Here is a 24,326-nt window from a genome sequence, read left to right on the forward strand (position 1 = left end):
ACCGATCTTCAAATACCTCAAGGGCTGTCACATGGAAGATGCAGCAAGCTTTTCTCCTACTACAGAGAGTAGGAACCATACCAATGGATTCATGTTACAAGAAAGGATGGAGTGGAGTTTCTGAGCATCTCCACACTTTCTTCTGTGAAATTGGTGTTTTTCTGTGTCCACAAGAGTTCCTTAGTTTTCCAATTGTGCCCTTGGGCTCCCAAAGGTGGGGACCACATCTCGGGGTGGGGGAGAACCATCTGATTTTTTTATACACATAAGAAGTTCAACAAACAAATAAAATGAAATCATATCAAGGAGTTGGCAGCAAATTCATTACCCATGTTCTGGGGTAACAGAAAAGAGTGACAATAGGGTAATTTGCTATTTCTTCTTTATTAACTGCTGTTTGTCATTCAGATCAGGCCTCAATATGATAATGTAGCATTTGGGGAAAAAGATGGAACCCAGTAAACCAGCACTGGAGACCAAGATGGAGAAGATCTCCACAGCCACCATGTGTTTTCCCTTGGAGCTCAGGTAGACTGGAACAAAGGAGATCCAAACACTACAAAATAACAACATGCTGAAGGTGATGAATTTGGCCTCATTAAAGCTGTCAGGCAGTTTCCTGGCTAAAAATGCTACAACAAAACTGACAATGGCCAGGAGGCCCATGTAGCCCAGGACACAGTAAAACATGGCAGCTGACCCTTCATTACATTCCAGAATAATTTCTCCCGTCACAGAGTGCTTGTCAAAATGGGGAAATGGGGGAGAGGTTCCCAGCCACACAGTGCAAATACCAGCTTGGATAATACTACAAGTCAACACAATGGCGCTTGCCAGTCTTTTCCCCACCCATTTCCTCATTCTGGATCCTGGTTTGGTGGCCATGAATGCCAGAACAACGGTAATGGTTTTGGCCAACACACAAGAAACAGTCACTGTGAAAACCATACCAAAAGCAATTTGTCGGACAAGGCAGGTCACTCTGTCTGGTCGGCTGAGGAAGATGAGGGGACAGAGAAAACAGAGAAACAGAGATAGGAGGAGAACGTAGGTGAGGTCCCGATTATTGGCCCTGACAATCGGTGTGTCCTGATGCTTCATAAAGATGGCGAGGGACAATATGGTGAGCAAAGAGCAGAATACGGAGCCAAAAGCTAAGCTCATCCCAAGCGGTTCTTCCAAAGTCAAGAAGCTGATGAACTTTGGAATGCATTGTGTTCGGTTCCTGTTTGGATAGTGATCTTCTGAGCATCCGACACAGTCATTCATGTCTGAAAAGAAGAAAAGATTCCCTTTAAGGGTGCAACTTGAGAGTAGGTATGCATCCTCCTGGCAGTATGGGACTTACCAGTTTGATGTGCAAGAGACAATCCTTTTCAGACACAGGAGTGAATAGCATGGGGAGAAAGGGTTCGGACCCCCCTCCCCCAGACAATGATCTCACAGTCGCTTGCCTGGACAGTAAGTGGTGGGTCTGAACAGCAGGAGCCCTGTGCTTTGCAGGTGCACTGCTGCAACTCATCTCCATCACCACCCAGGTAATCCAGTGATAGAAAATCTCTGGCCCATGGGGCCATTTTAGCAAGTTACACCTACCGGCCCTGTATCTGATGTCATCTCTGATGTTAGGTGTATTGCAGGTAACAGTGTGCTTTGTAAACCCCAACCATCATCTGATCATTTGGGCTTGCAAAGCACCTCTTTGAAAATGCTGGGCCTCGTTGCTGGGCCATCAGCTGGTTGCAATGAAGAGCTCCAAGTCTGTGAACTTCAATCTCTAAGGAAATCAGAACTACATCATTAACAGCAACTGTGACACCTTTCACATTGACACAGACCCTTCACGGGAAATCTGAGTTATCTGAAAGCAACCTAAAGTCTCCTACCTTTCTGGTATGAAATCTTGCCTTCTGAACACGGAGCACAGTCATAGCAACAGAACTTCTCCCCTTCCTTCTTTTTTCTCCTAGTACCAGAAGGGCAATTTTTGTTGCATTGAGAGAGGGGTGGCACCTGTGAATTTTAATTAACCATTAGGAAATATTTAGCACAGGGGAAATAATGGACATTTGGAGACCATGAACTCCGTTTTCTGGGCTGCAAGGGATCAAGTGGATGGGAGAAATGGCATGCTGAATATTAAGAGAATTTTGAAAGCAATGAGCTGTCAACAGCCATTAATGGCATCTAATGAGACAGAAGATGTTTTTGTGGCTCTGAAAATGAAGTTATGGTCACATCAATGTGTTTTTTAAAAAAATAAAAATCAAAAGGAGGGAGGGAGTTCACCTGAACAGTAATATTATTATTATTTGGAAAAATACATTTCTTATAAAACTCAAAAGGATTTAAAGTAGAGTTGAAAAGATGTTTTGACATCCTAAGTGATTTAAATAAGCAGCTACTGTATACACTGTCAGGTTCCTTCTGTTTTTCCACCTGAAAAAGCACAAATATTGGGGACGGAGAAACCCAGACTAAATACACTGGGCCAAGAGACAATTGTAACACAAGTTAAGCAGCCTCAAAACCAAGGATATTACTGGGCTCTGCCAGACCTCTGCTACTATATCTTGAGAATTACTAGCCTCCAAACTAGGCATTCTCTGCAGAAGTCTGCCTCGTCTGTCTCCAGGCTCAGCTCCCTTTTCTTTCTCGCCACAGAAGTTGGTTGGAGGTTAGGCTTCGGTCACACTCTGCTGGCCTAGAAATCTTTAAAGAATGTGCTAGACAGGGAAGTGGAAGACCAGGGTTCAAATGAAACTCATTGGGTGACCTTGGGCCAGTCACTGCTTCTCCCAGTCTACACTACCTTACAGGGTTCTTGTTAGGATAAAACGGGAAGTAAGCACACAGCCTTGAGCTCCTTGGAGGAAAGGTGGACTAAAAATGCAATAAACAAACAAGCATATAATAATGAACTATGTCCTGCCCTGCTTCAAGGCATCAGAGCCCCACAACATTCATAGAGGTTTTCATAAACAACAAGTGAGGAAAAATACAGGATCCATGTCTCCGCTAGGCTTCCAAGATGCAAGCATCACATTTAGGACACACTGGAGTTGCAATTTCCTGAAATCAGGCCCCACCTGGTGAAAACTCCTGTGCCACACCATTTTGTCTTCATTGATGGAAAACTCTTTTCCTGGGGGAGCATCCAAATTCATCCATCCAACCTTCATTCTGATGAAGGAGTTATTTGGGAAAGTGACCAAGTTGGTAATATCGAATCCAGCTTCTGATTCCCTGTTCTCACTAAAAGACGCTTCTTCTCCCGCACTGTTGTTAAATGAGACACTCCTAAGAAATGGGTGGAGCTGCATTGAGATGGCAGGAAAAGGACAATTGTTTAAAACTCAAACTTATCTTATGTTCAGCATCGCCTTTTAAGGTGCCATTGCCTCTTCCAAGGCAGTAGACAAGATTTCATATAATCACAAAATAATAACAATAGCAATAATAACACTAAATTTTGATCTCTCTTTCCTCTGTAGATTCCTCCGTATAGGACTACACCACACTGTATATGTATTTCAAAGCTTAAACAGGACTTCCAAAATCATCATGCAAACATCCATGAAGTTCAATGCAGAAAGGGTATAAATGAAAGAACAGGAAAATGGGGAGATGGTAAGACTGAGGGAGGAAGAGGCAAAAAAGATGTTCCTGTTAAGACTCTAGTTTTAGATACAAATTCCCATTGACAATATCACACCTAGCTGTTTTGAAGAGCTGAAGCTCAGGTGAGCGGGTTGTATCCGATTTTCTCAGAAATGATAAATATTACTATAAAAAGATGGTTTGTTGTCCAAAATGAATGTCACTGTGTATTTCTGATGATACCATTGTAAATACGTTGCCAAAAAAATTGGCAAGATTAAAGTGGCAGCATTCATAGTAATTGCAACTCAATAGAACACAGCCCAAAAATCTGATGCTGGACACTTTGTACCACTCACTCTGGAATATAGCTATAACAAAGATAATCACAAATAATTTGAGATTTTGACAAGGACTAGACATGTTTTATATGATTTGGCATATACAGCAGAACCAACATTTTCAAAACAACCCCCTCCCCCAAAACCTGGCAAATCTGGAACTATGCTTGGTGATCTGATACAATTGGACTTAATTTGGATTTTAAAGTCTTTATTTAACTCACGTGCAACTACACACCCTACCTGCCTATTTTACAGTATAGTTATTCATCTTTCAATTTTTGTCTGTTGTTAAAAATGTTGCCTTTGCTTTATCAACAATATAAAATGAAATAGTAATTAAAAGATTTACAACAACAACAAAAGAACCATTACCTGCCAAGGCTGCAATTTCTGAAGCTGCGGTCTCCGTCTTCTCACAATTCCTCTGTCTTTTGCCCTGGATCTATACATGGTATCATGCAGAGCATGTGCCACAACGTAGACAGCATTGTAGATGCTGTAGCTGTGGCCAGTCATGCTCATCTCAAAGCCAGACGAGGGGAGGCTGTCCAGCTTCTCCTGTCCAGTGCAAGGTTCACTGAACTCAGTACTGGATTTTGAAAAGAAACAATAGAATGTCTGCAGCCAGAACTGCTGAAGAAAACCATCTTCACCTGCCATGAAAGGATTGAGGGAGTGAAGAAGGGTCTTGAATCCTTGCACCTCCTTTGAGTGCACTGTGAAGCATATGGAGCCATCAAATGGTTGCATACTCTGGCTCATTTGAAAGGCAACTGCTGAGAAATCCAGTTGAGCAGTCATAATCCATACCTTCTCCATAGATGTCACATTTTCTGCACCCCCTGCCGCTAGCCATAGTTGCAAAAAACTCATGGACTTGGCTTCTCCATAGACAATGACAGCATTGGCTTTGCTTTCCGCAATAGCAAGATAGGCTTGGAGCCACTGGGAGATCCTGTCATAATACTCTTCAAAATATGTGCCTTTTGAAATTCTCTCTGAAAAGGCCAAGCAAATGCCTCTCTGGAAAAGCAGAGTTTGCAGGATTTCCATAAACCTCTCTCCACTCTCACTATCCGCAGCGAGCAACCCAACCCACGTCCATCCAAAGTGCAGAAGTAACTCAACAATCCCAGTGTACTGATGGGCTTCATTGGGCACCATCCGGTAGAAGGGAGTGGATTGTCTTGGACCAGCATCCTCTGGGGCAAAGGAGCCATAAGTGAGCTGGAAGGAAATGGATACTTAATTCCCATTAATGCAGTAGAAACATTGATTATGTGTGGATTGCAATGATGAAACAATTGTGCTTTGGACGCACTGTCTTAGTAAGCCCGTCAGGGAATGGGCAGATGAGAAGGAGTGGTACCCCAATAACATTCCAGAGAGAAGGAAGGGGGGAGAGTATGGTATAGTGGTTTGAGATGGGTCACACCCGAGAAGGAAAAATGACCTTGGAAACAATAGGTGATGAAGAACAGGAACAAGGTAGCAGTCAGATGCATTAGAAACAATACAGTAGCAAAGTGACATACTCTCTCAAGAGAGTTTGTCAGAGCCCCCTCCTTCCAAAAGGATCAGACATGCTCTGCAGAACCCAAAAGAGAATTGTCCTGAGCAGCCACCATAGGCAGCAGGAGGGGTCTGGTTTCTAGGCAGAAATTGTCAGGGGCTGGAGTGATACTCTGAGCAACATTAGCTCAAGGGTGAGAGCATACTTTCATGTCTTCCTGTGAATTAAAATGAATCCATTGAAAAGCTCTCTCTGCGTCTCTGATTTCACTAGGTAGATAACCAGTGAGCTGTTGACGGCACCCCTGACAGCCCCAAATTGTCCAAGTCAAATTAATTAAGGTAATGTACAAGCGACTGATGAGCAGCCTCCGTAATTCATCCTGGTTGGAGTCTACCTGAGGCCGGCAGACCAAGCTGTTCGCATACATAGACTAGGTGTGTATAAGTATATCTGCAAAATGTTCCATTCATACCCTCTGAAAAACATGCACACGTTGGGAAATGGATGAAGACGGATGAAAGCTTTTATTGAATACAATCTGAAATTGTCAAGAGGGCTATTATGGAATGGAAAACTTTTCTCAACAGGACAGAGGAAAGAAGAATGAGGGGAAATCACCATGTTTGACTCTTACCTGGGGAATCTTGTAGACACCTAAGATGGCTGCCATGTGGAGGGAAACCTCAAAGTCAAGTCCCCCAATGACGGCCATCAGATATTTCTGTTTGTCACACTGGTAGTTGGGTACAAATCTATAGTGTGTAGAGTGTAGCTCCAAAGTGGCCCAGTAGGTCATCCTTTCACTGAAGTAACTATCAAAGATGTGGAATCCTAATGTGACATTAGGTAATAGATTGGAATTCTTGTTGATTTCCTTGACTGCAAACACCAAGGCCAGAATTTGCTGATAGTATTTTGGTACAACACTGCAATGAGAGTTGGACATCAAAGCATTTTGCTGTGTACCATTTTTGGTCAATCTGTTTAAGGAAACTTAGGTTCCCTGCCTTTCTGTGCTAGGGAGCAAGAAGGCAGCTTACAGGCAGATTTAATTAAACCAATAAAGAATTTGGTTTAAACACAGACACCAAAAACTGCATCACACTGTTCACTCAAGTGAAGCTAGAGTTCCACTTAGATTGCTAGATCCTAGTAAGCCAGGTGTCCTTCACCTTATATTTGTGAAGTTTGTACTTCCTGCCTAAGTGCAGTACCTTACATTTGTCCCTATTGAAATTCATTTTTGTTAACCCAGTTCTCCAATCTGTTAAAGAAATCTTGAACTCCAAGGCTATGCCTACTCGCTTTCTAGGTCATATTTGTCATCCTGTATTAAAAGCTCAAATTCATCTTGCTTGTTTCCCATACCCTGGGCCTTTCAGTAGAGACAACTGAAACTAGGAGTCATTCCCTCCAGCTGCTTCCTTCTTGTAGTTTGTTGCCCTTTTGCAGGTTTCTGGAACCCCACCTCAGTTTCCCATGCATCAATGAAGCTATTGCCCCCGACAGCAGCCAACCTTCTGTTGCCTGTAACGTTTTGACAATTACTCTGTGTACTTTTTCTTTGAAGATTCTGTAAAACCCAATGGTAGATCATCTGCTTAGCATACAGGTGGGGCTGGGGCAGACCCCTGTCTGAAATCCTGGAGAGCCACTACTACTCTGTGCAGACAGGCATGTACTAGGTAGACCAATGGTTGCTACTGGCCAGTCACCCATTTCCCAGAATGCTGGGTTCTCTAGATTATGACACCCATGTGACTGGTTGTGGTCATGGCTCCTCCTCTCCATTAAGCACTGCTCTGGTAAATGGGGTGGGGGAGCTTGGGGGTGAGAGATAAACACACCGCCCAGAACATAATGTCATATCTCACTGGAAGATTCCTCTTTCGTTGCTTCCAACCTGGATCCTAGATTATTCATCTCGTTCCTACAGGCTTGACGAGAAAATTATTGTCTGTCTTGATCATTTTAGATGTTAAAATTCAGGTGGTGTGGAGGGTTAAGTCTAAAACTGATCCTATGTTCTGAGGGGTGGGAGTTATTTTGCACCCCTCCCTATTAGTAATAAATCCCCATAGCGAAAATAAATAGAATATATTTATGAGCCCAGGTGGTACCTTAGGAATTAATATGACATAGGAACTGAAAATTTGCGATACTTACAATGGATTAAGAATCTGATGGATGGATGGCCATTGTATGAAGGTTTCATAGTCAACAGAGGACAAGATGTGAGAAGCAAGTGCACCAATGATAAGGTCACCTGGCTGATAGTACTTGTGTGGGATATGGAGGTGACTGGTGCTCCGATTGACATTTGACAGATTGACCATTTGAGGCAGTGAGAAGATTAAGAGCATCAACACTGCCATACTAGGAACAATACAGTTTCCTAGACAGAGATTTCCCTGTTTACATCTAATCAGCATTTGCATTAGAAACAGCCTCAGTACAGCAGCTTGCCTTAAATGGCACTCTCCGAATGCACCAGCTAAATTCCCAAGACCTAGGATCCAACTCCAGGGGAAAGCTCACTAAACGAGTCGGCAGCACCTTAGCATTTGCTGGGGATGGCAGAGAGGGTTTTAATTCTTTTTAGACTGGATTCCTGGAAGTCTATGGAGGTCTAATCAGAAGCAGATTATTACCATGTAATTGATAATAACAGAGGAGAGAATAATGATCCCTTTGCCTCAGCTGGTCCATTGGAAGTAGCAGAGACAATGATCCACACAGAATATCCCTCAGCAGCCTCCTTCAAGTGTTTTCAAGGCATTGTACTGACGGGGGAGCAGAAACAAGCCTGTTGCCCCTTCCCCTCCATTGCATCCCTGCTGCCAGTTTCATCACCTACTGTGTTCTCAGAAGAGAGACTCTGCAGCTTTCTCTACTTATTGTACTTTCTTACACAATCCAGAACCCTAAAAGTTGTCAATCACTCACTCAAGAGAATCTACACAGGTGGAGAAAGCTCCTTGCTGGGAATCAACAAGGACCTCTGACCTGCAGCAGTTAGGCCAACCAAGCCTCTCCATTGGGCTCATGGTCCAAACCACATTCACATGTCCATCAGCTGATGTTATGTGAGGCCAGGCATGGGGCTGGTAAACCCATGGGGCCAAGATGAATTCTAGCCGCTGGTAGAATTTGACTGGAAAGGAACAATTGTGAGCAGACTCTGAGTGACTTCAACACATGGCTGTGATGATGGACAACGGTCCGTTGGGCCCTGTCTTCAGGCCTTTTTTTTTTTTAATGATATTTATTACTTTTCAAACAATTTCAACACAACATTACACGAAAAAAGAAGGAAAAAAGGGGGGAAAGAACAATACAAAGGCAATACAAAAACAGTACATACAAAACAAAACAAAAACAAACAAAAACAATTTAAAATCACCTCAAGCATTTTCAATATCCTATCTTTCATTCGCTTATTTCCATCGACCTCCTCACACCTCCCTTTTTGTATTCCACTTCTATTTATTATTTCAGCAATTCCTTTCCATCTTCCTCTGTTTTCTATCCTATAATTATCTTAACACATTCTTACCTTATTTTTTCCTTTAATTTTCTATTAATCTATTTATACTTAATTCCTTATAGCATTTCTACTAACGCCATATAACTTCATTCCAACATTCTTCTAACATTCATTAATTTTACCATATTTCTGTAAATAGTCTTTAAACTTTTTCCAGTCTTCTTCCCCCGACTCTTCTCCCTGGTCTCCGATCTTGCCAGTCAATTCCGCCAATTCCATATAGTCCATCAACTTCATCTGCCATTTATCCAGCACTTCAGTGCTTTCAAGAAGCAACCATTCTCTCAGCCAGCAAAAAGCAGATGGTTCACAACAAAGTTTAGGGGTCTGGCAGGGCAAGTCCAACTCCTTCTTTAGCATCCGTCAATATCTTAAATTTTACTCGTGGCTTCCTGCCCTGCCAGACAAATCTAGAGACATCCCTCTGCCACCTCCTGATACAATCCATCCCCTCCAAAACTTGCAATGTTTGAAACAAAAGCAACATCCCCGACAACACAGCAACCCTCATTCCCACCACAGCAACTCGGCCCAACAATAACAACTTCAGATTTAACCATATTTCCAAATCCCCCTTCTCTTCAATCCAACGTCCTTCGCAATTGTCCTTGAATAAATTCACATTTCTGGCGGTCATACTAACCCCCAAAAACCTCTCTTTCTCAACCGATGTTAGTCCTGTCTCAGGTAGGGCTCTGATCCTCAAATTCATCTGTTTCTCTTTAAGTTCAATCATAACAAATGTTAGCTTATGTTAATCAAGTTGTCCTTGTATGGAAGGGACTCTTTCTCTCTCCAATTGAATTGCTTCAAATTCAGCAGCAAGGGTTTTCTCCTTGATTTCATCTGCAGTTTGCCATATCAGAGTAGATTCCTATACAGTGGTACCCCGCAAGATGAACGCCTCGCAAAACGGAAAACCCACTAGACGAAAGGGTTTTCCGTTTTGGAGGCGCTTCGCAAAACGAATTTCCCTATGGGCTTGCTTCGCAAGACGAAAGCCCATAGGGAAATCTCCGGGACAGCGGGGAAGCGCAGCGCGTCTTCCCCACTGTCCTCGGACCTCCTCCGAAGCCTGGCGGGGGGGGGAGGGAAATAAAGGGGAAAAAATTTATTCCCCCACCGCCAGGCGTGGGGCTGGGGCGGGGGAAGCCCGAGCTTCCCCCTCCCCCAGAACGGGACCCAGAGCCATGCCGAAGCTGCGCGCAGCTTTGGCATCGCTCTGGGAGCTTGCGGGGCTGGGGGAGGAGGAAGCCCTCCGCCAGCCTCCAAACCATGTCGGGAGACAGCGGGATGGCGCGCTGCGCCTCTCCCGCTGTCCCCCGAGTTTGCGGGGCTGGCGATGGGGAGGAGCAGGCTTCTCCCCCCACCAGCCTTCCAGCCAAGTCGGGGGGCAGCGGCAAGGGCATGCTGCGCCTCTCCCGCTGTCCCCCGAGTTTGCGGGGCTGGTGATGGGGAGGAGCAGGCTTCTCCCCCCGCCAGCCTTCCAGCCAAGTCGGGGGGCAGCGGCAAGGGCGCGCTGCGCCTCTCCCGCTGTCTCCCGAGTTTGCGGGGCTGGCGATGGGGAGGAGCAGGCTTCTCCCCCCGCCAGCCTTCCAGCCAAGTCGGGGGGCAGCGGCAAGGGCGCGCTGCGCCTCTCCCGCTGTCTCCCAAGTTTGCGGGGCTGGTGATGGGGAGGAGCAGGCTTCTCCCCCCGCCAGCCTTCCAGCCAAGTCGGGGGGCAGCGGCAAGGGCGCGCTGCGCCTCTCCCGCTGTCTCCCAAGTTTGCGGGGCTGGCGATGGGGAGGAGCAGGCTTCTCCCCCCACCAGCCTTCCAGCCAAGTTGGGGGGCAGCGGGAAGGGCGCGCTGCGTTTCTCCGCTGTCCCGGACGGCTTTCAAAAGCCTGCCTTCAAAAGCCGTCCGGGACACAGGAGAAATGCGCTGCCTTTCTCCGCTCTCCCGGGAAGGCAGGCAGGGGGGAGCAAAGGCTTTCGCCCCCGCCCGCCTTCAGAAGAGGTCCTGGACCTCTTCTGAAGGCGGGCGGGGGGCGAAAGTCCTTGCTCCCCCCTGCCTGCCTTCCCAGGGGCTTTTAAATCGCCCCGGACAGCGGAGAAGTCCTCCGCTGTCCCGGGCGATTTTAAAATGCCGCCCGCCAGCATTTTAAGATTGCCCCGGACAGCGGAGAAGTCCTCCGCTGTCCCGGGGTTTTTTAAAATGCTGGGGGTGGGAAGAAAAGCCCTTGTTCCCCCCCCCCCAGCCTTCAGAAGAGGTCGGGGGACAGACTGTCCCCAGACCTGGTCTGAAGGCGGTTTCCCTAGGAACGCATTAATTGATTTTCAATGCATTCCTATGGGAAACCGTGCATCGCAAGACGAAAAACTCGCAAGACGAAGAGACTTGCGGAACGAATTAATTTCGTCTTGCGAGGCACCACTGTATCAATTTCTGGATGGTTTCAGTACTGGTATTCACCTTTTGTCCCAGATTATTTAAACTTTCTGCCATTAAGTCTATTTTAATATTTGCAGCATTTACTTTCTCATTCATCACGTCTGTTTTCTTGTGAAGCTGTTCCAGCGAATTGTTTATTTTCACCAATACGGCCACTAAGGCCTCTTCTGTCGACATTCCGTCTATTTTTTCCTTTCCATTTGCCATAACACTTAAGAGACTCAAGGTCAATCCCAGAGTCTCATGCTTCTTTATCTTGCAGCTGGAAATTCCCCTAGTCCAGCTCCTATGGAGCAACCAATTTCAAAAGCTTCCACTAGGGGAAACAGTTTTCATTTGTGTTAATCAGTACTGTCCTCTTTTAAACAATGTTCCAATAATCCAAAGTTAGTTTGAGTTTACAGTTACCTTTACTCCTCTTTAAAAGCAACCGGCCTGTTGTCTTTGTCCATGGAGTTTTCTTGGCAAGGATACTGGAGTGGCTTGCCGGTTCCTCCTCCAGGTGGATCACGTTTGGTCAAAACTCTCCACTATGGCCTGTTCATCTTGGGTGCCCTGCTCGGCGTAGTTCATAGCTTCTCTGAGTTCTTCAAGCCCCTTCGCCACGGCAAGGCAGTGATCCATGAAGGGGAGAGTCCCATGGATTGCAAGAAGATCAATCGCATCCATTCTTAAGGAAATCAGCCCTGAGTGCTCACTGGAAGGACAGATCATGAAGCTGAGGCTCCAGTACTTTGGCCACCTCGTGAGAAGAGAAGACTCCCTGGAGAAGACACTGATGCTGGGAAAGATGGAGGGCACAAGGAGAAGGGGGTGACAGAGGACGAGATGGTTGGATAGTGTTTTCGAGGTTACCAGCATGAGTTTGACCAAACTGCGGGAGGTAGTGGAGGACAGAGGTGCCTGGCGTGCTCTGGTCCATGGGGTCACGAAGAGTCGGACACGACTAAACGACTAAACAACAACAGCAACCGGAGACAGTAGAAACAATGTATTCTCTCATTTCGCTACCTGTCAATGAACGTTCTAAACACTGTCAATGAACATTCCAAAACGTCAGTCCTACTAGCAGCCCGTTTCCAGGGTCAGAGCGGCGGTACTTTAACTTTTTCCACTCTCTCCTGCAGGCATACTCAGTCCACAACTCCCCCCCCCCTTCTCCTGCCTCCAAGGGGGGTTTTATGCTTTTTGCCGATGGAAATTTAGACTCTTACGAAAGGCTTTCCAAGACTTCAGCTTGCAGCCTCCTTGCCTCAGTCTATTTACAAATAGGGAAGGCGGACTTCCTGTTTTGAACCTCCCCGTTTCGATGCCAAATTAAACGTTTAAAATCCGATTCTCCCATTTCAGCTCTACTCACGGGTAATTACTTTGAAGTCAAATTGTCCACAGGAAAAAGTGCGCGCTCTCCGGCAACAGCTATGCGGCTTCGCTCCGTGGAAGAAGCAGACGATTCGAAGCACCGTGCCGCTCACCCCACGTCACTCCGGATCCCCGAAACCGGGTTTCCCCGCGAGTAGGGGAGGCGCAAAAGGTGTCTGCGGGCCTTTTTAGGGCCCCTATAGTAAAAGGTAAAGGTACCCCTGCCCATTCGGGCCGGTCTTGCCAGACTCTAGGGTTGTGCGCTCATCTCACTCTATAGGCTGGGAGCCACTGCTGTCCGCAGACACTTCCGGGTCACGTGGCCAGTGTGACAAGCTGCATCTGGCGAGCCAGCGCAGCACACAGAACGCCTTTTACCTGCCCGCTGGTAAGCAGTCCCTATTTATCTACTTGCACCCGGAGGTGCTTTCGAACTGCTAGGTTGGCAGGCGCTGGGACTGAACGACGGGAGCGCACCCCGCCGCGGGGATTCGAACTGCCGACCATGCAATCGGCAAGTCCTAGGCGCTGAGGTTTTACCCACAGCGCCACCCATGTCCCATGGGGGGGCTATATATTCACCTAAATAAACAAAAAAATGTAGAATTGAAAGGAGCCCCCAAAGGTCAACAAGCTCGACCCCTGGAATGCAGGGAACACAACTAAAGCATCCATGACAAGCTGGGCAGGTGACATGAGGAGGACGCAGCAGGAAGGGCACATGCCCATTGCATCCTCCTGATGCCCTGCCAGCCCCACGCTGCTTTGAGGGGCTGGGATGTGGGATCAGACTTGCAAAGCAGAAGAGGGCTGGCATGGGTGGTGTGAGGAGCAAAACGTGGCCTGGAAAAAACTGTGCCCAGGGCAATGACTACCCTTGTGATTTCACCTAAACCCTCTTTTCTCACATGCTGCTTTGTGAAGAGGAAAGTGCATTCAAGAGCAGAGTTTGAGACACAAAGGGTATTGTGAGCTCGGCCCTGACTCTCGGATTCCAAGGATGCAGCCCTAGACTTCAGACCACAGGCCTGTAAGGCAGGCAAAATTTAAAACAAAACTTGACGTAGGGGATTTATTTCCGGGCTCTTCTTCAACTACTTCTTCATACACAGAGAGAGCTGCATGTACAATTCTGAGCTCAGAATAGGTATATGTGGCATCTCTCACTCTCTCTGGAAAAAGGGGTATTTTCCTCCTTTTCATTTTCTCCTCATAGCATAGAGATATTATCTCTTGATGCCACAGATATGCCAAAGGGTTCTGTCCTGGGCCTGCTGTTGTCATACTAGACCAATCTCATTTATTTTATTTTTTTATGGCATTAGGATCAGGAGAATGCTGTGGTCATAGTATATTTTGAGTTCAGGCAGGCTTTTGGCAAAGTACCCAATTATATTTTCATGAGGTAAAATGTGTGCTGAACATGTGCAGAGGAGGGCAGCCAGGAAGATGATGGGTGGGAAACCAAGCCTTTTGAGCAACGGTTGAGGGAGCTGGGTATGTCTAGCCTGGAAAAAGGAGACTGAGAGGAGATATGATACCCATCTTCAAATACCTCAAGGGCTGTCACATGGAAGATGCAGCAAGCTTTTCTCCTGCTACAGAGAGTAGGACCCAAACCAATGGATTCAAGTTACAAGAAAGGATGGAGGTGGAGTTTCTGGGCATCTCCACACTTTCTTCTGTGAAATTGGTGTTTTTTTGTGTCCACAAGAGTTCCTTAGTTTTCCAAATGTACCCTTGGGCTCCCAAACGCATATCGGGGGGGGGGGACCATCTGATTTTTTTTTTAATGCACATAGCAAGTTCAATAAACAAATCAACTGAAATTATATCAATGACTCGGCAGCAAATTCATTACCCATGTTCTGGGGTAACAGAAAAGAGTGACAACAGGGTACTTTTCTATTTCTTCTTTATTAACTGCTGTTTGTCATTCAGATCAGGCCTCAATATGATAATGTAGCATTTGGGGAAAAAGATGGAACCCAGTAAACCATCACCGGAGACCAAGATGGAGAAGATCTCCACAGCCACCATGTGTTTTCCCTTGGAGCTCAGGTAGACCGGAACAAAGGAGATCCAAACACTACAAAACAACAACATGCTGAAGGTGATGAATTTGGCCTCATTAAAGCTGTCAGGCAGTTTCCTGGCTAAAAATGCCACAACAAAACTGACAGTGGCCAGGAGGCCCATGTAGCCCAGGACACAGTAAAACATGGCAGCTGACCCTTCATTACATTCCAGAATAATTTCTCCCGTCACAGAGTGCTTGTCAAAATGGGGGAATGGGGGAGAGGTTCCCAGCCACACAGTGCAAATACCAGCTTGGATAATAGTACAAGTCAACACAATGGCGCTTGCCAGTCTTTTCCCCACCCATTTCCTCATTCTGGATCCTGGTTTGGTGGCCATGAATGCCAGAACAACGGTGATGGTTTTGGCCAACACACAAGACACAGTCACTGTGAAAACCACACCAAAAGCCATTTGTCGCACAAGACAGGTCACTCTGTCTGGTCGGCTGAGGAAGATGAGGGGACAGAGAAAACAGAGAAACAGAGATAGGAGGAGAACGTAGGTGAGGTCCCGATTATTGGCCCTGACAATCGGTGTGTCCTGATGCTTCATAAAGATGGCGAGGGACAATATGGTCAGCAAAGAGGAGAATACGGAGCCAAAAGCTAAGCTCATCCCAAGCGGTTCTTCCAAAGTCAAGAAGCTGATGGACTTTGGAATGCATTGTGTTCGGTTCCTGTTTGGATAGTGATCTTCTGAGCATCCGACACAGTCATTCATGTCTGAAAAGAAGAAAGGATTCCCTTTAAGGGTGCAACTTGAGAGTAGGTATGCATCCTCCTGGCAGTATGGGACTTACCAGTTGGATGTGCAAGAGACAATCCTTTTCAGACACAGGAGTGAATAGCATGGGGAGAAAGGGCTGTGGACCCCCCCCCCACCAGACAATGATCTCACAGTCGCTTGCCTGGACAGTAAGGGGGTGGGTCTGGACAGCAGGAGGCCTGTCCTCTGCAGGCGCACCGGTGCAACTCATCTCCATCACCACCCAGGTAATCCAATGATAGAAAACCTCTGACCCATGGGGCCATTTTAGCAAGTTACACCTACTGGCCCTATATCTGATCATCTGATCATCTCTGATGTTAGGTGTAGGGCAGGTAAAAGTGTGCTTTGTAAACCCCAACCATCATCTGATCATTTGGGCTTACAAAGCACCTCTTTGAAAATGTTTGGCCCCGATGCTGGGCCATCAGCTGGTTGCAATGAAGAGCTCCAAGTCTGTGAACTTCAATCACCATGGAAATCAGAACTACATCAATAGCAACAACTGTGACACCTTTCACTCTGCCACACACCCTTCACAGGAAATCTGAGTTATCTGAAAGCTACCTAATGTCTCCTACCTTTCTGGTATGAAATCTTGCCTTCTGAACATGGAGCACAGTCATAGCAGCAGAATTTCTCCCCTTCCTTCTTTTTTCTCCTAGTACCAGAAGGACAATTTTTGTTGCATTGAGAGAGGGGTGGCACCTGTGAATTTTAATTAACCGTAAGGAAATTTTTAGCACAGCGGTAATAATGGACCTTTGGAGAACCTGAACTCCATTTTCTGGGCTACAAGGGATCAAGTGGATGGGAGAATGACCTGCTGAATATTAAGAGAAATTAATATTATTAGAATGTTTTATAAAGTTGATGAATGATAGAAAAATGTTGGAAGAAATTATTTGGCTTTAGCAAAGATGCTTAAAGAATTATGAAAGAATAGTATGATTTTAAGAAGCTTAAGCTTTAAGTTTTAAGGTTTATTCTATTATAGAAAGATAAGATTAAAATAGTCTAGGGTAATGAAATGATACAATGTTATGAAACATGGAAAGGAAAGGATTTGCTGGGATAATTAATAACTAGGATACAAAGAAAGGGAGGAGGAGGAGGTCTAAGAAAGAAGGTAATGACAGTTAAGGATCTGAAAATAATGAATTTGTTTTTAAATGATTTTAAAGGTTTGGGATTTTTGTATTTTTGCCACTTTTTTGTTTTCTTATTTGGTTTTCTTCTCTCTTTTTACACGGGGGGAAGGGGTTTTCTTCTCTTTTTTTATTCTATTAACGATTTTGATTCTTTGTATTTTTTTCTGTCTTTTGTAATATTTTGAAAATTTTAATAAATATCTTATTAAAAAAGAGAGAGAGTGAAATATACTCAGAGTCGCAAAGTGATTTCATGCTCTTTATTCAGCTCATAGTGGTGAGGAGGAATGAATGAATGTCCCCTCAAAGTATCTGCTTTATATACATTATTTACACAATGGGCTGCACATGATTGGCTAATTCCGGAATTCTACTGTAAGCCAATCAGGTTGTGGATTCACTTCTATCTGGAGCATGATTGGGTAGTTCCTGCCAACCAATCATACTGCTGCATTGTTCTAGGACCAATCAGACTGCTGCATTCTGAATCCTATTGTTCTAGGACCAATCAGACTGCTGCCTTTTGGATCCTATTGTTCTAGGACCAATCAGACTGCTGCAGTTTGGATCCTATTCAACTCAGTACATAACAGAGAGAGAGAAATTTGAAAGCAATGAGCTGTCAACAGCCATTAATAGCATCTAATGAGGCAGAAGATGTTTTTGTGACTCTGAAAATGAAGTTATGGCCATTTCAATGTGTGTGTTTTTTAAAAAAAATCAAAGGGAGGGAGGGAGTCCACCTGAACAGTAATACAATCATTTGGAAAAATACATTTCTTATAAAATTCAAAAGATTTTAAAGTAGAGTTGAAAGGATGTTTTGACATCCTAAGTGATTTAAATAAGCAGCTACTGTATGCACTTTCAGGTTCCTTCAGTTTTTCCAGCTGAAAAAGCACAAATGTTGCGGACTGAGAACCCCAGACTAAATACACTGGGCCAAGAGACAATTGTAACACAAGTTAAGGCAAAGGGACCCCTGACCGTTAGGTCCAGTCACGGATGACTCTGGGGTAGCGGCGCTCATCTCGCTTTATTGGCCGAGGGAGCCCGTGTACAGCTTCTGGGTCATGTGGCCAGCATGACTAAGCCGCTTCTGGCAAACCAGAGCAGCGCATGGAAACGCTGTTTACCTTTCCGCAGGAGTGGTACCTACTTCTCTACTTGCACTTTGAAATGCTTTTGAACTGCTAGGTTGGCAGGAGCAGGGACCGACCAACGGGAGCTCACCCTGTCACTGGGATTCGAACTGCCAACCTTCTGATTGGCCAGCCCTAGGCTCTGTGGTTTAGACCAGGCTTCCTCAACCTTCGCCTTCCAGATGTTTTCAGACTACAATTCCCATCATCCCCGACCACTGGTCCTGCTAGCTATGGATCATGGGAGTTGTAGGCCAAAAACATCTGGAGAGCAGAGGTTGAGGAAGCCTGGTTTAGACCACAGCGCCACGCACATTCCACAACTTAAGCAGCCTCAAAAACAAGGATAGTGCTGGACTCTGCCAGACTTCTGCTACTATATCTTGAGAATTACTAGCCTCCAAACAAGCATTCTCTGCAGACGTCTGTCTCCAGGCTCAGCTCCCTTTTCTTTCTTCCCAAAGAAGGTGTTTGGAGGTTAGGCTTAGGTCAAACCCTGCTGGCCTAGAAATCTTTAAAGAATGTGCAAGGCAGGGAAGTGGAAGACCAGGGTTCAAGTCCCCACTTGGCCATGAAACTCATTGGGTGACTTTGGGCCAGTGCTGCTTCTCTCAGTCTACACTACCTTACAGGGTTCTTGTTAGGATAAAACGGGAAGTAAGCACACAGCCTTGAGCTCCTTGGAGGAAAGGTGGAAATATAATGCAATAAACAAACAAGCATATAATAATGAACTATGTCCTGGCCTGCTTCAAGGCATCAGAGCCCCACAACATTCATAGAGGTTTTCATAAACAACAAGTGAGGAAAAATACAGGATCCATGTCTCCGCTAGGCTTCCAAGATGCAAGCATCACATTTAGGACACACTGGAGTTGCAATTTCCTGAAATCATGCCCCACCTGGTGAAAACTCCTGTGCCACACCATTTTGTCTTCATTGATGGAAAACTCTTTTCCTGGGGGAGCATCCAAATTCATCCATCCAACCTTCATTCTGATGAAGGAGTTATTTGGGAAAGTGACCAAGTTGGTAATATCGAATCCAGCTTCTAATTCCCTGTTCTCACTAAAAGACACTTCTTCTCCCGCACTGTTGTTAAATGAGACACTCCTAAGAAATGGGTGGAGCTGCATCAAGATGGCAGGAAGAGGACAATTGTTTAAAACTCAAACTTATCTTATGATCAGCATCGCCTTTTAAGGTGCCATTGCCTCTTCCAAGACAGTAGACAAGATTTCAAATAATCACAAAATAATAACTATTGCAATAATAACAGTAAATTTTGGTCTCTCTTTCCTCTGGAGATTCCTCCGTATAGGACTACGCCACACTGTATATGTATTTCAAAGCTTGAAATCATCATGCAAACATCCATGAAGTTCAATGCAGAAAGGGTATAAATGAAAGAACAGGAAAATGGGGAGAGGGTTAGACTGAGGGAGAAACAGGCAAAAAAGATGTTCCTGTTAAGACTCTAGTTTTAGATAGAAATTGCCATTGACAATATCACACCTAGCTGTTTTGAAGAGCTGAAGCTCTCAGAAATGATAAATATTACTATAAAAAGATGGTTTGTTGTCCAAAATGAATGTCACTGTGTATTCCTGATTATACCATTTTAAGTATATTGCCAAAAGAATTGGCAAGATTAAACTGGCAGCATTCATAGTAATTGCAACTCAATAGAACACAGCCCAAAAATCTGATGCTGGACACTTTGTACCACTCACTCTGGAATATAGCTATAACAAAGATAATCACAAATAATTCGAGATTTTGACAAGGACTAGACATGTTTCATATGATTTGGCATATACAGCTGAACCAACGTTTTCAAAACAACCCCCTCCCCCAAAACCTGGCAAATCTGGAACTATGCTTGGTGATCTGATACAATTGGATTTAATTTGGACTTTAAAGTCTTTATTTAACTCACGTGCAACTACACACCCTACCTGCCTATTTTACACTTTGGTTATTCATCTTTCAATTATTGTCTCTTATTAAAATTGTTGTCTTTGCTTTATCAACAATATAAAATGAAATAATAATAATAATATAAAAAGAGCCATTACCTGCCAAGGCTGCAATTTCTGAAGCTGCGGTCTCCATCTTCTCACAATTCCTCTGTCTTTTGCCCTGGATCTGTACATGGCATCATGTAGAGCATGTGCCACAACATAGACGGCATTGTAGATGCTGTAGCTGTGGCCAGTCATGCTCATCTCAAAGCCAGATGAGGGGAGGCTCTCCAGCTTCTCCTGTCCAGTGCAGGGTTCACTAAACTCAGTACTGGATTTTGAAAAGAAACAATAGAATGTCTGCAGCCAGAACAGCTGAAGAAAACCATCTTCACCTGCCATGAAAGGATTGAGGGAGCGAAGAAGGGTCTTGAATCCTTGCACCTCCTTTGAGTGCACTGTGAAGCATATGGAGCCATCAAATGGTTGCATACTCTGGCTCATTTGAAAGGCCACTGCTGAGAAATCCAATTGAGCAGTCATAATCCATACCTTCTCCATAGATGTCACATTTTCTGCACCCCCTGCCGCTAGCCATAGTTGCAAATAAAACATGGACTTGGCTTCTCCATAGACAACGACAGCATTGGCTTTGCTTTCCGCAATAGCAAGATAGGCTTGGAGCCACTGGGAGATCCTGTCATAATACTCTTCAAAATACGAGCCTTTTGGAGTTCTCTCTGAAAAGGCCAAGCAAATACCTCTCTGAAAAAGCAGAGTTTGCAGGATTTCCATAAATTTCTCTCCACTCTCACTATCCGCAGCGAGCAACCCAACCCACGTCCATCCAAAGTGCAGAAGTAACTCAACAATCCCAGTGTACTGATGGGCTTCATTGGGCACCATCCGGTAGAAGGGAGTGGATTGTCTTGGACCAGCATCCTCTGGGGCAAAGGAGCCATAAGTGAGCTGGAAGGAAACAGACACTTATTTCCCATTAAAGCAGTAGAAACATTGGTTATGTGTGGATAGCAATGATGAAACCATTGTGCTTTGGACCCACTGTCTTAGTAAGCCCATCAAAGAATGGGCAGATGAGGAGGAGTGGTGCCCCAATAACAGTCCAGAGAGAAGGAAGGGAGGAGAGTATGGTGTGGTGGTTTGAGACGGGTCACACCCGAGAAGGAAAAAGGACCTGGGAAACAATAGGTGATGAAGAACCAGGGCAAGGTAGCAGTAAGCAGAGACAGGAGTCAGATGCATTAGAAACAGTACAGCAGCCAAGTGACATGCTGTCACTGAAGAGTTTGCCAGAGCCCCCTCCTTCCCAAAGGACCAGATGTGTTCTGTGTGTCTCAGAGCAGAACCCAAAAGAGCATTGTTCTTAGCAGCCACCATAGGCAGCAGGAGGGGTCTGATTTCTAGGAAGCAATGGCTATTTGGGTGGCAGATCAAGAGTGAGAGTGTACTTCCATGCCTTTCTGTGGATTAAAGTAAAAGAATATAAAAGCTTGCTCTGTTGACAGCACCAGTGACAGCCCCCAACTGTCCAGGTCAAATTAATTAAGGTAATGTGCAAGCGACTGATGAGCAGCCTCCGCAATTCATCCTGGTTGAAGTCTACCTGAGGCCAGCAGACCAAGCTGTTTGCATACATAGACTAGCTGTGTTCAACTGTATCTGCAAAATGCTCCATTGTTACCCTCTGAAGAACATGCAAAGGTTGGGAAATGGATGAAGGCGGTGCAATTCTCCTCCTCAAGCTTTTATTAAATACAATCTGAAATTGTCAAGAGGGCTATTATGGAATGGAAAACGTTTCTCAACAGGACAGAGGAAAGAAGAATGAGGGGAAATCACCATGTTTGACTCTTACCTGGGGAATCTTGTAGACACCTAAGATGGCTGCCATGTGGAGGGAAATCTCAAAGTCAAGTCCCCCAATGACGGCCCTCAGGTTTTTCTGTTTGTCACACTGGTAGTTGGGTACGAATCTATAGTGTGTAGAGAGTAGCTCCAAAGTGGCCCAGTAAGTCATCCTTTCACTGAAGTAACAATCAAAGATATGGAATCCTAATGTGACATTAGGTAATAGATTGGAATTCTTGTTGATTTCCTTGACTGCAAACACCAAGGCCAGAATTTGCTGATAGTATTTTGGTACAACACTGCAATGAGAGTTGGACACCAAAGCGTTTTGCTGTGTACCATTTTTGGTCAATCTGTTTAAGGAAACTTATGTTCCCTGCCTTTCTGTGCTAGGGAGCAACAACGCAGCTTACAGGCAGATTTAATTAAACCAATAAAGAATTAGGTTTAAACACACAGACAGCAAAAACTGCATCACACCTTTGACTCAAGTGAAGCTTGAGCTCCACTAAGATGGCTAGATCCTAGTAAGCCAGGTGTCCTTCAGCTGATATTTGTGAAGTAGGTACTTCCTGCCTAAGTGCAGAAGCTTACATTTGTCCCTATTGAAATTCGTTTTGTTAACCCAATTCTCCAATCTGTTAAAGAAACCTTGAATTCCGAGGCAATGGAGCAATTTGTCGGACCTTACAGTCTTGGCAGAGTTTGAGTTCTCTTCTTTTGGAATGTTTCATAATCTACTCTAGGAAGGCATCATCCAAGTCTTTGGTCTGCCTTGGAGGTCACTGTTATTTCTCTCTCCTACAATTTTAACCATATACTTTCAATCTGTTTTCCATGCTCCAGGTCATGGATTTATTCACAAGTATACACATCCTTTACATATAATGCTCCTCCTTCCAACCTGTTTGGTCTACACGTTTAAAACAGATTAACTCTCAAGTCCTACATTTCAGTCATGAGTCTCATCCCACCAGGTTTCAGTAATGCCTACTAGCCAACTAGGTCATATTTGCCATCCTGTATTAAAAGCTCCCATTCATCTTGCTTGTTTCCCATACTCTGTGCCTTTGTGTAGAAAAAACTGAAACTAGGAGTCATTCCCTCCAGCTGCTTCCTTCTTGTAGTTTGTTGGCCTTTTGCAGGTTTCTGGAGCCCCACCTCAGTTTCCCATCAATTAAGATATTGCCCCCGGTACCAGGCAACCTTCTGTTGCCTGTAATGTTTTGACAATTACTCTGTGTACTTTTTCTTTGAACATTCTGTAAAACCCAATGGTAGATCATCTGCTTAGCAAACAGGTCGGGCTGGGGCAGACCCCTGAGCTAGGTAGACCAATGGTTCCTACTGGCCATTCACCCATTTCCTGTTGACATCAGAATGCTGGGCTCTCTAGATTATGACACCCCTGTGACTGGTCGTGGCCATGGCTCCTCCGCTCAATTAAGCCAGTGTGGTGCAGTGGTTAAGAGCGGTGGATTCGTAATCTGGTAAACTGGGTTCGATTCTCCGCTCCTCCACATGAAGCTGCTGAGTGACCTTGGGCTAGTCACACTTCTCTGAAGTCTCTCAGCCTCACTCATCTCACAGAGGGTTTGTTATGGGGGAGGAAGGGAAAGGAGATTATTAGCCACTTTGAGAGTCCTTAGGATAGTGGTACAGCGGGATATCAAATCCAAACACTTCTTCTTCTTCTGGAAAATGGGGTGGGGGAGCTTGGGGGTGAGAGATAAACACACCACCCAGAACATAATGTCATATCTCACTGGAAGATTCCTCTTTCGTTGCTTCCAACCTGGATCCTAGATTATTCTCCTCGTTCCTACAGGCTTGACTAGAAATTTATTGGCTGGCTTGATCATTTTAGATGTTAAAATTCAGGTGGTGCGGAGGGTTAAGTCTAAGTCTGATCCTATGTTCTGTGGAAGGAGGGGATATTTTGCACCCCTCCCTATAAGTAATAAATCCCCATAGCAAAAATAGGTAAATGGGGAGTGTTTCTAAGCCCACATAGTAATTTAGGAATTAATATCACATGGGAATTGAAATACTTACAATGGATTAAGAATCTGATGGATGGATGGCCATTGTATGAAGTTTTCATAGTCAACAGAGGACAAGATGTGAGAAGTAAGTGCACCAATGATAAGGTCACCTGGCTGATAGTACTTGTGTGGGATATGGAGGTGACTGATGCTCCGACTGACATTTGACAGATTCGCCATTTGAGGCAGCAAGAAGATTAACAGCATCAACACTGCCATACTAGGAACAATACAGTTTCCTAGACAGAGATCTCCCTGTTTACAGCTAATCAGCATTGGCATTAGAAACAGCCTCAGTACAGCAGCTTGCCTTAAATGGCACTCTCCGAATGCACCAGCTAAATTCCCAGAACCTAGGATCCAACTCCAGGGGAAAGCTCACTAAACGAGTCGGCAGCACCTTAGCATTTGCTGGGGATGGCAGAGAGGGTTTTAATTCTTTTTAGACTGGATTCCTGGAAGTCTATGGAGGTCTAATCAGAAGCAGATTATTACCATGTAATTGATA

General features: G+C 45.0%; 2 protein-coding genes across 2 annotated transcripts; both read right to left on the reverse strand.

Moving 5' to 3' along the window:
• Positions 1 to 365: 365 nt before the first annotated feature.
• LOC114582053 (vomeronasal type-2 receptor 26-like) lies at positions 366 to 6,448 on the reverse strand. The gene is made up of 5 exons (XM_077916697.1): positions 6,095 to 6,448; positions 4,317 to 5,171; positions 3,090 to 3,317; positions 1,887 to 2,013; positions 366 to 1,271 (listed from the first exon to the last, which is right to left on the reverse strand). The coding sequence occupies exons 1-5, from the start codon at positions 6,404 to 6,406 to the stop codon at positions 373 to 375; spliced, it is 2,421 nt and encodes an 806-aa protein (XP_077772823.1). The 5' UTR covers positions 6,407 to 6,448; the 3' UTR covers positions 366 to 372.
• An 8,257-nt stretch (positions 6,449 to 14,705) lies between these two features.
• Positions 14,706 to 23,136, reverse strand: LOC114582048 (vomeronasal type-2 receptor 26-like). Its single transcript, XM_028702818.2, has 6 exons — positions 23,122 to 23,136; positions 21,781 to 22,104; positions 20,019 to 20,873; positions 18,843 to 19,070; positions 16,229 to 16,355; positions 14,706 to 15,604 (listed from the first exon to the last, which is right to left on the reverse strand). The coding sequence occupies exons 1-6, from the start codon at positions 23,134 to 23,136 to the stop codon at positions 14,706 to 14,708; spliced, it is 2,448 nt and encodes an 815-aa protein (XP_028558651.2).
• Between the last annotated feature and the right edge of the window lie 1,190 nt (positions 23,137 to 24,326).

This window comes from Podarcis muralis, chromosome 13 (assembly GCF_964188315.1).
Source record: "Podarcis muralis chromosome 13, rPodMur119.hap1.1, whole genome shotgun sequence".
Classification (NCBI taxonomy): Eukaryota; Metazoa; Chordata; class Lepidosauria; order Squamata; family Lacertidae; genus Podarcis; species Podarcis muralis.